The following is a 14,143-nucleotide window of genomic DNA, read 5'->3' as shown; positions in this document are numbered from 1 at the left end:
CGCGGGGGCGGGCGGGGGCCTGGGGGCGCTAGCGGGCGTAGGAATGACGGCTGGAGCTCCGCCCACTGGAGCCATAGCCTCAGCCTCAACCTCGGCCTCGGGCTCGGCTTCGGCTTCGGCTTCGGCTTTGGGTTCGGGTTCGGCTTCGGCTTTGGCTTCTCTCGTGCCCATGTGTTTGGAAGCCCGGAGTGGCGGCATGAGTGGTGGCATGAGCGAAGGCCCCTGCAGCTCCCATGAAGTCCCCGAGCGCATATGGATGGCCCTCAAACGGCACATTATTAGAGAGAGGCAACGCAAGAAAGAAGGTTAGTCCACGCTGACAATACTTTATTCATACTTAGACAAGCAATACTACTTTCAATTTTCATTTTTTAGAACACGAAGCTGAGGTGGAAGAGGAGCGTCTCAGAAGAGAACGCGAAGCGAGAGAAAGACAAGATGTCATGACCTTAGGTACTTAAACCCGTTTGGATGGATCATATATTGGATGACTGATCAAACATACATACATACAAAACTCAGAAATTTAGAACCACTTCCTTGCGATTTTGTCGAGTCCAGTTAACTGTCACCTCTTTCTCAAACCAATTTATTATCATTGTTATTATTTAATATTGCATCATTATCATTTGCATTCCAATTAAACCTTTAAATTTTATAAGCAGTAAGAAAAAGTCTTCATCAATATCATTCATATGGTCGTTTTTCAAGGATGTTTACAAATCGATCCGAACACATTAACCTTTTAACGATTTTCTTAAAATCAACAAAATTTTTGACCAGTAAGGAATGAATTTCTATGGGGGGAGGGTGGATGTATTATACTAAAAAAATGAGTGTATGTGAATTTTGACTATTTATTTTAATCATTTTTTCAGTAATAGAAGGGCAATCCTATTTAACAATTTGTTTCGTAGGATAAACGAGTTTTAAAAATATCTTTCAAAGCAAGAAAAACAGCAAAACAAAATATATTTGGGAGTTAACATTTTTTTTTATGGGAAAAATCAACATTTTTACCTGACAGTGTTTTAAAGAATTTCAATATTCTATTTTTGTTGGTTTAGTATTTTAAATCAAATACATAATAATACATTAAACAACGTGGATAGTCCCGTTCAAATCTAGGGGGGGCGCCTCCCCAAATGACGCCCCTGTTTCCAACCCCACATGTGAGACTTCTTTTTGGCTTTTCGATTTTTTGTTGCATATATTTTAATTGATAAACTTTTAAGGTGAAACCCGAGAACAAATTCAACAACTAGAACATAAATTAACTAAATTGAAAGATGAAAAACATCAATTATTCTTGCAACTTAAAAAAGTTTTAAACGAAGATGATAATCGAAAGCGGCAACAGTTCAAAGATGCAAAGTATGCCACTATATTAAATAAATTTACATCAATTTAATTTTTATTAAATTTAATATGTAATTTTATAGTGAAATGATGGCTAATATGAACGGTATAGTACCGAGTGGAAATATGGTACCGTCGCTTTTTTTTCCCACGTCTGTATCTCAAGGCAATTCAAACATGGGCAGACCTCCGTTATCAGCGCAAGTTTTAAATATGGTTTGTAATGTTTTGACGCCTTTATCGGCCATAGTTTTCATTCATGACAATGTAGTAAAAATGTTTTATTTTATAGGGTGCAGGAGGAATCAAACGTGGTCGGAGCCCGTCACCACCGTATGCACAATCTCAACCTAATATGCACAATAATACACAATATATGCATCATCCCCATCACAAACAACAGCAGCTCTCGTCTCCATATCAAGGACCACCTCCTCACAGTGAGTATAATAATTCAATGTAAACAATTTGATTTATTGCAAAAAAATTATAATGTGTCGACAAAACCATTGACTGTTTGTTCGAATACGGGATTTGAAGCGTTGAAATGTCCAAATATTGCACATCTCTCAGATATGGTCATTTATTTGTTTTATGTCCATAGAAGTGGAAGATGGACGATGCAGAGAGATGACATCTCGTGCCATTTTATGGAATAGTGAGTAGCATTTTTAATATGTGCAAGCTTTTTTCGCCACAAAACTGCTATACCTATACATAATTTACTTTATGCTTTTGTGTTTGTTTATCAACATATACTATTATATCTTATATGTGTGTTTAGTCTCGTATATATTTTCTTCTGTCTTGGAAACAATTCTTCTAATTTCTTTTATTGGTGTTTATACATACTGCAGTTGCTGTTGACATTTTTTTTAATTAAGATTAATATGTTTTTGTTTGATTATTTTAGAAGCTCCAATGTATGGATCAAGTGGTAGTGGATCTGCCTTCTATGCAATTCCTCAACCTGTGCAGAAGTCGGTTCCTATGACGTATGCAGCCTCCCTATATCATCCGCACCATGTGCAGCATCATCCCCCACCTAAACAAGTGTCACATTCGCCATACCACGTAAATGTGAAACACGAGATAAAGAAAGAATCTCCTGTAAATCGTGTTTTTATGTACTGAGAACACACATCATTAATTCAATAAAGAATGTATGTGTAACATTTTTTAATAATATTTTTAGGTCGTAATAGGACTCGGTGAATCTCATCAACAGAGTTATTTATCACAACCTCCGCCCAGTATTCCACCTTCATCGTCAGCTCCCCCCGTGCCTTCATCATCTGTAGTTGCGATCAGACATTCTAATCAACAACAGATGCTATCTGGTCCTCCTCCAGTGGACAAATCTATGGTACCTATGCAACACAATAGTGTACAAGCAGAATATAAAATAAACGTAAGTGATATTTAATATTTTATTATTATTCTTGTTGGTTGTATTATTCTTGTTGATTGATGTACAATTATATTTTTTAGCCTGCCAAACCTGGTGGAATCACGACAGGTTATCCTGTTCGGCAGCAAAATCCATCTGTCCAAAATCCAAATTTATATCCCAGCAGACATCGCTATTGACCTCAACCTTCAAGCGGAAAATCTTCGCGTCCCATTGTTATAGTAACACTGGAATAAAAACAGAAATGAATATATTTTTTATTAAACACATTTTGCATTGCTTACAGTGCGTGTGGATGAAACTTGTTAATAGTGTTTAAAACAGATTCAGGAATGTTTTGACTTTACGGTAGTGGTGAACTTCGTAATATTTAACAATTTTCTAGGAATTTATCTTAATAAAATTAATCCTAGAAAGTACTTCCAATGATGCTACTTATAATTCATTTACTTATTTTCTGATTGTAATCGAATAAAATTAAACAGTACTTTTTTCTACGAAACAATCACGCTCTGGGTAATAACAGCATGATATTAAATATACAAATGTATAGTGCAATATTTTTGATTGTGCTTCTTAACAATTTTTTTATTGCATTTATTTTAAAGGCTAAGAATTTTATGACTTACATACATACATATGTATATCACCGGTCTCCGTCACGGGCCCGAATGTGAAACGCCCGAAAACGCAAATATCGGAAGGCAAATATCGAAAATCGAAAGATCTTAGGTAGAAAGATTAAAAAAAAGGGTGCATGTTAAACGGTACATACTCACTTAATTTGCGCGAGCAGGATACAACAGGAACAAGAGGAACAGGCTTTTCCTCCCGTATTCTGCGCGCGCACATTAATACGGGAGGAAAAGCCTGTTCCTCTTGTTCCTGTTGTATCCTGCTCGCGCAAATTAAGTGAGTATGTACCGTTTACCATGCACCTTTTTTTTGATCTTTCGACTTAAGATCTTTCGATTTTCGATCTTTGCCTTCCGATATTTGCGTTTTCGGGCGTTTCACATTCGGGCCCGTGAGGTAGACCCGTATATCACATAGTGAAAATATAATGTGTATATTATATTATTAAATTGAAAATATGTACATTTGATATTTTGTATTTGTTATATTTTTTGAATATATTTATTTTAATATATTCTTCAGATAAATAACAATATTATCACTTTTATTTTCTTTGGGAGCTATTTAGTAAATTATTGATAAACAGTTTTGAAGTTGGCTTTTTTACCATAACAAACAATGGATTTCTAATGGCTCTGTTTACTTTATTTTTATTTTAATACATATGTGGATTAGCCCTCTATACATTTATAATTTTATAACTGATAATTTAAATAAAACAAATCCCTCCCATCAACATTATGTGCATACATATGAGTCATTATATTTGAAAGTGGCAAAGTCCTATTTTCAGTTCCAAAAACACTATTTCTGTTTGACTTCATTCACAAATTGCTACCACTTCTTTTAATTCGATATGTCCAGAATTTTGGATTAGCAGAATAAACGTATTACAGGCCATACTTATCAAAACTATCGAAAACTGGGATATTTCGCGGTCCTGAAAGGTCCCTTTGGGACGCCGGGACAAGGGGCTTGAAACCGGGACAAAACTAGAATACCGGGACGCCTGGCAGCCCTAATCAAGCTACACTTGTTAAAATTAAAATCAAATTAACTAACAATGACTATTTAATACTAAAGGTGAGCTGGTTTATTATTTACAAGTTTATTAAGTCGTAATTCGAGTGTTGACGATACTGTACGCCAAGGAGACCCAATATCAGTATTGTTTCTGTACGTTGTCTTAATGATTGTTCTTGGGGGAAAAAAATAGTCAGTTTCGCTGAGTTGAAGTTGAAGAAAATAGGAGGAGAACTTTCAAGAAAATTTCAACAAGTTCGGGATATTTTGCTTTGACATACATATATATGTATGTATGTATATCCCAAAGAAGTTGGCGATGTCATGGTTTTGAAAATCATCTTCAATCTTTTTCAAAGATTTTTCTTGCAAAATGATATTAAAATAATCATTTGATGCAAAAAATGGATTTACCCAAGTTCTACCAATGGATCTAATGAGCACGCAGATCTCGTCATAGAGCTTTGTGCATTATACCGGAGCGAAAACCGCGAATTTAAAATTTCCATCAATCGAAATACTTGCGGCGTATCAAGGGAACAATATGTTACACTCCAGCCAATCGAGTTATCTTAACAAAATTTTTGAAAAAGTACGTTTTTTTTATATCGCTTCTGAGACCACTCCATAATTATCCTGGATAATGGTAGTACATATTATAATCGAATATTTATTTAGTTTTCATACAAATTTGTTTGGTTTTAATTTTGTTTAACCTTTGAATGCTAACCAACGCCGATCGGCGTTTTGGTAACAAGCCCATCAGCCTGAAACACGCCTGTCCGCGTTGTTTCTTTGGGTAATTGGACTATTCGTCACGTTGGGGTGGTCACAAAGACAATTTTTGCCATGAAAATCGCGAATACACAATATTTGGCACTCAAGTTCTCGGTACTATGATAGTTATCGTTAGTATGATGGACTTTTCGGCTGCCAGATGTTCCGTTATAGAGATTTTAGTGACTTTGTGACGAGTAATTTGTGACCAGTAATCACCGAACCGTTTCTTTGAGTAATAATCACCTAGCAATAATAACGATTCATTTGAGTAATATTTTTTTTATATATGTACATATATATTCACTTTTATATTTGAAAATTATATTGAATGGTAAAGGTATTAATAATTTTCAATTCCATAGTAATAATGTGTCGACAGGCATTTAGTTATCTTTATGTTCTAGATATGTTTTTTTCTCGATTATCCAGACCATCTTAATCCACATTTAGTCAGTGAAAAGTGTGAAATGGTGTGGAGAGGTATATGGTCGTGAAAGGTGATGTTAGACTTGGCTTGTAGTGTCAGAGTTGGACTTCAGAGGCGGTGGTGAGCGTTGGTCGTCGGTTGTGTACTTCGTAAGTCAATATAAACAGGGTTTCTCCAGCAGCTAGTTACGTGAGTCACAATTACAATTATACGATTATAATGTACGCTTTCACTCCCCCATTTTATGGCTTTCGAAAAGGCGGCCATTTTTAATGTGTTTATTTTTTTGACATACGAGAATATTTGTTTCGATCGATTTCATTTACCGCACCGGCCGGCTGACAGTTTTCGCGCAATTATTTATTGTTTACATACAAATGTCATTCGGCAGATATCTAATCGGCACGTTTGTCGGCCAATATCCGATCGCAAGGAAACTTTACAAATCGCGTAATAATGCTTTTTTTAAATCGATTGAATCTATTATAGTTCGGAATTTTTTCAATTATTGTATTATTTGTTTACAATTAAAGTTAGTTAAATTAAGGCATTCCGATTACATAATAACTAGAAAGTATTTAAAAAATTAGTTTTATACTATTTGGGCAATGCTAGAAAATTCTAGGATAATTTCTTATTTGATTCAAACTTGAATTTTGTAATAAATTAAAATTGCATATTATGCCCATCGAAAACAAATCAATTAATTTTATTTGTAAACAAAAAAAAAGTGAATTTATAATAGCATACATATTTGCATACTCGATTTTGAATCGGAATGCACGTATGCAGGTTTTTTTGTATATCGTGACTTGCATTTTTTTACGTATTGCTTATTGGGTTGTTATTGATTGGTAGACAAATTTTGAATTTTATTTGAGAACGTTAAATTGTTTTTCTTTTATTTTTTTTTCGAATATCGGTTATTTTCTATGTAATGTTTTATTTTATTTTCTGTTATTTAAATCTCATATAATATGCACAATTTTCTAAAATTACTCAGCAATTTTTCTAAATTTACATTGCAATATACATACATACACAGGGCCGGCTCAAAGGAGCAGCAGACTAGGCACGTGCCTAGGGCGCCATAGACAAGGGGCGCTGCGAGGCGCCCCATTTTTCTTTTTTATTTTGATTATTAAATTGAAAAAATAAAAAAATAAATTTGACTTTCTTTGAACTTACAAAACATTATATATTAAACTTAATTTTTCTACTCGAAGTAACAATACTGATTGTAAAATATTATAGTTTACGAGGAACGCAGGAATTTGACTGTCAAATATCAACGACTCACGAATAAAACTTGTAAATCAGCAAACTTTCGTCGGTACAAATGTTAATTTGGAATTTTATTTTATATAAAATACCTCGGAAACATATGTATGTATGTATATCAGAGATGGATTTGCTTCACAAAATTAAATATAATACCTAATCATATTCGAAAGAAGAAATGTCACTCTATAAAATTCTTCAATTCATTGTTTAATATAAATTAATGTCTTCATTACCGAATTTATTCATAGTTATCCGTATTTTATTATTTTTTATACATACGTAAAACGTGCCTATTTTGAATAAAAATTTTAAATTGTTTTTTTTTTGTTTTTGTCTTAAATATATTTTTCTTCATCATACAATTTCAACAAACTTTTATGAAATTTATTGTTTAAAAATTTAAGGGGGGTGCTGTAACCAATCTGCCTAGGGCACCATATACTCTCGGGTCGGGCCTGTATGTATGTACATAATTGTTTTACATATATGTACATATCGTTTAATATAATATGTTTTTAAATTTTCCAAAATATTTTTGTTAAAATATTAAGTTTTAAATTACATTACTCATCACATATTTGTCAACAATGGGATATGAAAAGGTATATTATTCCGAAGTCGATACAATGAATGTTGCATTTCATTTCGTCATTCAATTTTTCCTCACAATGAACCGTCTTTCATTCAAACACGCTGCATGTCATAATGCTCTACAATCTACATACATATGTATATCTATCTACAAATATGTGTATTTGTATATATATCGTCTTTACAATTATGTATGTACATATGTTCAAATTCAAATAAAATCGCATATGGAGTCACACTGGATTTTCGAGTTTTGCATTCAATGTGTGTATTATGCATATTTATATTTGTGTTTCTACACATTGTGCACAAGATCAACTGTCAATAATTTTGCAACGTTGGAAAAAAGGCATTATCTATTTTGTTTTGCATTTTTCATGCTTTGCTATTTTTAACCATTTGAAATGTAAATTTTTACATTTCGACAAGAGGAATTTTCTCATGTTCTCTATATTTATAAATAAGCGGAATGAATATACTTTTGAAGCAACGATTTTGCGGCTTTCGAAATAGGCGATATCGAATGTACAACCTTTCTGGGAAATTCTAAAATTAATATAAATTCCAGGAAAAATAAAAAAAGATCACAATAAAAAGTAAAAAAATAAAAGCCAGCAGTATGTATATATATAGCCATACATATGTAGCTCGGTGGTTGTGTTAATGCTAACCACCGAGAGGTTCGACCTCGATTGAAGAGAATTTATTCCGAGTATTTCTCGATGGGTGTGTTAATTAATGCTGCTGGTCAGACTTGGATATTTGTGATTCCAAGTCGATTGTTTTCTATCAGACTTTGCCAATCTATCTGTTTTCATTATTGAAATTCCTCATCAAATCGCAAAAACCAGGGACTCGTACCGTTATTTTTTTTGTTCCGGTTCGGTAAAAAAATATCAGTTCAGTTCCGGATTTCGGTTTTTTATGGATTTTATACGATTTATTTACTAATGTAGATTTATTTTCCATCGAATATTTTAAATAACGTCCAAATTTTTTCAAGTATAAAAAATGCTTCACACCTAACTGTAATAATATTTTCATAAATGTTTATTTTCATTATTTAGTGTATACATATGTATGTATGTATGTATGTTAGTACGAGTAGGAGCTATCAAATATCTTAATAAATTTAGTAAACAATCAAGGAACTGCTACAGTAGACCTCATTTAATATGTGAAACTACGCTTTAGGGAATTGAGAACGATGAAATTTCTATGATACTATATACAGTAGCATAGTATGTAATTGTCTTCTCAATAAGAAGGATATATGTATATTTAATTAACTATCATTTATGAAAAATGTATCACAAACACTTCAGCAACTGAAATATACATATGTAACATTTGAGTTGCCATATATGTACATATGTCATGAGCGATTTTCATAAAATGAAACTTTAAAATAATATTCAATTTACTTATATATTTAAGAAAAACTGCCGGGTTATTACGTCGTATCGTTCTTTATCCCTTTGAGCGCTGACGTCTTTTCTGTTGAAAGCCCGCCACGCTGAAAATTTCGCCAACATTTCCAACTAGAATTATTTAGAAATCCAACAGAAAGCAGGTATAATAAAAAAATTGTAGCTAATCCAAACAAACCCTAGATAAATTCCGCCGAGTATTTCGAGTTTTGTAAAGGTGCGTGTAGACTCTGTAATATATCTTGCACCAATATAAAATAAACAAAAGAAGTTTATTAATAAATGTATTTTTCCAAAACTAGTTTCATCTTCTTCATTGTTGTTAAAATGTAATGCTCGCAATCTAAATGCCAAGCCACAATCTAAAATACTCGGCAGTTAGGGATTTCCATCGAGAAATTCTGCTACGGATTACACGACACATGTTCAATGCATTTTTTTTCAATGCAACCTGGACAGACTGAGCGGTTAGTATTTTTGTTTATTTTTTCCATACTCAAAAATCAACGCCTATCGGCATATTTCAAGTTCATGGGCTTGTTTGCAAAACGCCGATCGGCGTTGGTCAGCATTCAAAGGGTTAACTACCTACCATTTATGAAAAATGTATCACAAACAATTTAACAGCAATTTAAAGATAACATTTGAGTTGCCATAGATGGCACCAGCGATTTTCATAAATTGAATCTTTCAAATATGATAACGACATTCGATTTACTTATTTAAGAAAAACTTCCGGGTTATTACGTCGTATTTTTTGTGGGTGCAAATCTCGGCACAATATCATCCCAAATGACATGTACTTGTTTAAAAATCTTTGTGATCATCACAAGTGCTTTCGATTTAATTGAAGGTGCATGCGATCGTGCAATGTGTGTGTTTGGGTCAAGTTCCCGGTTGTGGTAGTCTCGTCGGAGTGCCCGCCTACCCCCGTATCCGTAGAGGTGTGAACGGAACGCAACGGGCTATATAGCCAGTGGCTAGGGGTTAGGGGTTAGGGGTTAGGGGCTAGGCGTATCCCTGGTCTGTTGGGGCGCATGTGCCGTCGTATCGATTATTGTGGAGTCAGCCTGCCTTCCTTCCCGTCCGCCGACATGCTTTGTGCTCGCTTCCTCAGCCAGCCTCCTTTCGGGCCTCACTTTTGGGCCACTTAGCCCCATGGCGATACCACCATTGGACACCGGCCAACATGACGCTGGATCTTTATTATCAAACAATTACGTTGTCAATTTCACCGTCAGAAATTACCGAGACTGAAGGAGATTCGTCTGTTTTCGTGTGTTTATACGTAGAACTATGCCCGCCCCAGATCACGTTTTCTTGCGGAAATTATAATTACAGAGTTGATGTTTTACCAAGATTCGTTTATTTATGTTTCGTAAATGTTATTGGATTTATATCATACATTGGTTTATTGTTAACACATTTGTCGGAATCGAACGGCTCCGACTCCGACTCCGATTTCCCCTCTTGAGTTGCTTTTGTTGTTTTACTTTACAGGTAGTCCTCGACTTACGACGGTTCGACTTACGACGGTTCGCACTTACGACCGCAAAAAAATAATATATTTTTTATTAATTAATTATTTTTCAAAAATTGATTGATAAATCTCAAGTGGATGTGAGTTATGAAAACGGGGAATTCTCTTTCGAAAGAAATGAAACATCGCAGTAGTTTTAAAAATTAAGTTATGACTAGTCACCGGAGCCTGAGGGGGCCGTGTATTGTTCAAAGGTTGTAAATGCATTGTTAAAGGTTTGCCGAACAATGGATAGTACTGTGACTATCTTACCTCTAGTTATGACTCATTCCTTTTGGGATTCGTCACCAGTCGTACGACGGTAACAAACTCATACGGTCGTTACTGTTTGTTACATAACTGTTCGTTATTGTTTTAGGATGTTTATTTTCTCAATTTCGTGTTGATTAGTGCTCAAATTTTTATTTATAAGAACATTGATAATGTGTGATAAAGAAACGGGATAGTTACTGGTAAAGAAAATCTTGTTAAAAAAAGAGAAAGGTGATATAATTAGAAATGAAACTTGAAGTGATAAAACAATATGAGAGTGGTAAAAAAAGTGGTCGACTTGGCAAATAATTTGAAATTGTCACATTCAACGGTCTCCACTATTTTAAAAGATAAAGAAAATATTCGTTAAGCCGTTAAAGGGTCCTTGTCAATCAAATCTAAAATAATAAATAAAAAAGACTCGGACCCATTCAACAAATGGAAAAATTACTAGTGATTTGGATCGATGACAAGATTGAAAAGCGAATTCCATTGCGTCTCTTAGAGCTCATTATTTAAAAATTACATTTGCGCAAGGCATTGAAGGAATAGAAGAAGGAAAAATTTTTCAAGAATTTTGGAAAAATTATAATATCCTTCATGCTATAAGAAATATAGATAAGGGATGGACCCTTTAAAGTTTGAAATGATGGACCCAGACAGTGAAAGATTTTCAAATGTGAACCGCAGGATTCAAGAAAATCTCGCATGCTACCAAGAAAAAATAGAGAAAAAAAACAGGATACTGTTCAAACAAAATTAAACACATTTTTCAAAAAAACTCATACGACTGTATCTCAAACTGAAGATGAAGAAATGGATTGTACTTATGTGATAAGTGATGAGGATGTATAATTCATAATTATTAAGTACGGATGGTGTAGATGTTTATTTTTTTTTAAATTTAAATATGAATTCATTTGAATTACTATATTAATAAAAGTAAGTAAAATCACCGAAAAAAAAATATAAATATATTCCTCGACTTACGACGGATTCGACTTACGACCGAGGTTCAGGAACGTATCTCCGTCGTAAGTCGAGGAATACCTGTATTTATTTATTTCATAGTGACTTTACGGGTTGACCCAAAGCGCCGCGCCGCTGTGGCCAGAAACATGTTAACAAGATTTATTAAAAAAAAAAAAAACAGCTCTAAAAATAATACAATGATACTAATGAAAAAAATAAAAAATAAAAATAAAAACAATATTATAACGAGTGAAGCAAAAATATACATATGAGAGATAATGAGAAATGCAAATAAATGCTATAATGCAAATTTTATAAGATACTAGCTGATCCCGGCATGCGTTGCAATGCCACAATAACGCATGCAATTCCCGTTTCCGTTCTCGTCCCCGTTTGTCGGAAAAACGCAGGCAGCGAACACTTTGGTCGGGATGTGAAAAAATTTGAAATTATTGCGTTGCAATGTCACTCATTCCCGTTTTTCCCGTTTCCGTTCCCGTTTTTGGGCGATTTATTTACAGAAACCATCGCGGACATGCACACAATAACTCCTGTGAGTTTCATCGTAATCGGTTGAATGGTATAGGAACGCATACGTCAGACAAAAATTGATTTTTTTTATATATAAAATTTGTAAATAGAAATAGAAATAGTGTGAAATAGAAAAAATTATAGGCGTTTAAAAAATTAAAATCGGACAAACCGAAAGGGGGTAAATGTAGGAGAAACTTGTCAAAATAATAAGATCGTACAACTAATCACACGAAGATACGCCCATCACCACTGGAAACCAAGAGCAAGTCCGTGCTGCACGATTCTTAGCATAATTCTGTTCATACTATACAGCACCACTCGTTTTCGGTACGTTCATACTTGTTTTGGACGAGTGCCAGGCAAAATCGGCTTACATATGTATATGTACATACATTACAGAGTGCGACGATACGGCGCATTATTGCGTATGGTCGGGTAAATATTGTCTCAACATAACGTTTCCGAAAATATTCATACGTATATGTAATAACAATTTCATTAGTACAGGCACACTTGCCACTATGACGTCACGTAATGCGTGAATATTTCCACAGAAAACAAGTTCTGCTTGACGTGTACTGCTGTATATGTAGTATAAATAGATCGTGTCGGTTACGATACGTCACGTACACGTTACGGAACATATGAATGTGTCCATATATAATGTATTAAACAATATTTTCCACACTGTTGTTGATAATTGTAAATAGGTTTTTGAGCTCTTTTTCCTATTATGCTGCACATTAACACAGTTGCTATTAAAATAGATGTAAGATGTATTGTGAACATATGTAATTTAGTAATAATAAAAAGCATTTAAAAATAAAAAAAATACTGCAGTGGATGTGCAGTTTCCGGCTTGAAAAGAAGTCCAATCTTCAATTCGATCGATAACAATAATATCATATCTATCTTCTATCTTCTATGTTTCTTCTAATATATAATCTCGAAAGGAACTTTGTATGTGAGTATGTTTGTTTGTTTGGTCGTAGATTCCGTGACGTTAAATTTAATAAAAAAACAAATGAATATTCAAATAAATTTAAATGAAATAAAACTATTCAAATAAATGTAATAAAATGTTTACCATTAGATTGGCCATGTTTAAGCGGTTTATATTACAAATACCGTGCGAAGCCGGGTAAAAACATTAGTATAATTAATAAGCATGTAAATAAGTTATTCGACCATACACAATAGCCATTAAATTGGATTTTATAATCTAGCACGTGTTGTATGTATTTCATGTTTGCTGAATAGGGAAAACGTAGTAGTGCACTTTGAAATTTCTTTTTGAAAATTCTCCATTTTTTATGTATTTTTCGTTTACGACTTAATTAAAGTTCGCCGACTCGACTCGTTTCAAGGGCTTTATATTTATATAATGAGCCGTATTCCAAGTCTCGACGATTGTGGTCAATAAAGTCCTTACCGTGTGTTTCTCGTGGGTGAGTTGGGTGTTTGAGATATAGCGCAGAACCTTCCCGAAACGGAAGCGATCCCGATTCGTCCCGCAGGAGCCTTTTTGTTGTAGTGACCCTTTTTTGGTTGAGTTTTCATGGTCAGACGGTCGGAATAGGAAATCTGTTACGCAGTCGTACAATAAGATATATGTATATGTATGTATGTACATACGTTTGCACGTGTGTCGAACATGCATTAGTAATTTGTATTACTTTCCAGTACTCGTATGTAGTATTTTTTTTATCGCACTAATGACTTCCCCTTTCACGGGTTTAAACAACTCGCAACTTTTGTTGCAACTGTAGGGTGTAATTTTTCCGTGAATAAAACATTTAGTACTTCGTATGAAAAAGTTTTTCCTATTGCACTTTTTCTTTCATTTGACTAAACTTGATCAGGGCATATACATATGTAGATATTTTTTCACTGACAAGTCTGCC

At 34.0% G+C, this 14,143-nt stretch overlaps 2 protein-coding genes across 3 annotated transcripts in view; both read left to right on the top strand.

Moving 5' to 3' along the window:
* The first annotated feature begins 196 nt into the window (after positions 1-196).
* On the top strand, positions 197-3,506 carry LOC143914066 (uncharacterized). The gene is made up of 9 exons (XM_077434157.1): positions 197-305; positions 376-453; positions 1,236-1,374; positions 1,443-1,575; positions 1,652-1,799; positions 1,964-2,017; positions 2,273-2,433; positions 2,555-2,770; positions 2,851-3,506. Exons 1-9 carry the CDS (start codon positions 197-199, stop codon positions 2,947-2,949), a joined length of 1,137 nt encoding a protein of 378 aa, XP_077290283.1. The 3' UTR covers positions 2,950-3,506.
* A 2,219-nt stretch (positions 3,507-5,725) lies between these two features.
* LOC143914895 (protein FAM13A) overlaps positions 5,726-14,143 on the top strand; it is a 51,574-nt gene continuing 43,156 nt past the window's right edge. Inside the window, exon 1 of one of the 2 annotated variants that reach the window (XM_077435291.1) lies at positions 5,726-5,825. The gene's annotated coding sequence lies outside the window, so the exon portion shown is untranslated. The remainder of the gene's footprint in view (positions 5,826-14,143) is intronic. The other variant, XM_077435295.1, reaches the window with a different exon arrangement.

The sequence above is a fragment of the Arctopsyche grandis genome, chromosome 7, assembly GCF_051622035.1.
Source record: "Arctopsyche grandis isolate Sample6627 chromosome 7, ASM5162203v2, whole genome shotgun sequence".
Taxonomy (NCBI): domain Eukaryota; kingdom Metazoa; phylum Arthropoda; class Insecta; order Trichoptera; family Hydropsychidae; genus Arctopsyche; species Arctopsyche grandis.
Note: the sequence above shows the minus strand (reverse complement) of the source record. Positions and strands in the feature narration are given on the sequence as shown.

Excerpts from the sequence above, each read along its gene's own strand:
- LOC143914066 (XM_077434157.1), top strand. The coding sequence starts at position 197 with ATGAGTGGTGGCATGAGCGAAGGCCCCTGCAGCTCCCATGAAGTCCCC. Across the intron at positions 2,018-2,272 it reads TCGTGCCATTTTATGGAATA|AAGCTCCAATGTATGGATCA; the intron begins GTGAGTAGCATT and ends TGATTATTTTAG. Across the intron at positions 2,771-2,850 it reads AAGCAGAATATAAAATAAAC|CCTGCCAAACCTGGTGGAAT; the intron begins GTAAGTGATATT and ends TATATTTTTTAG.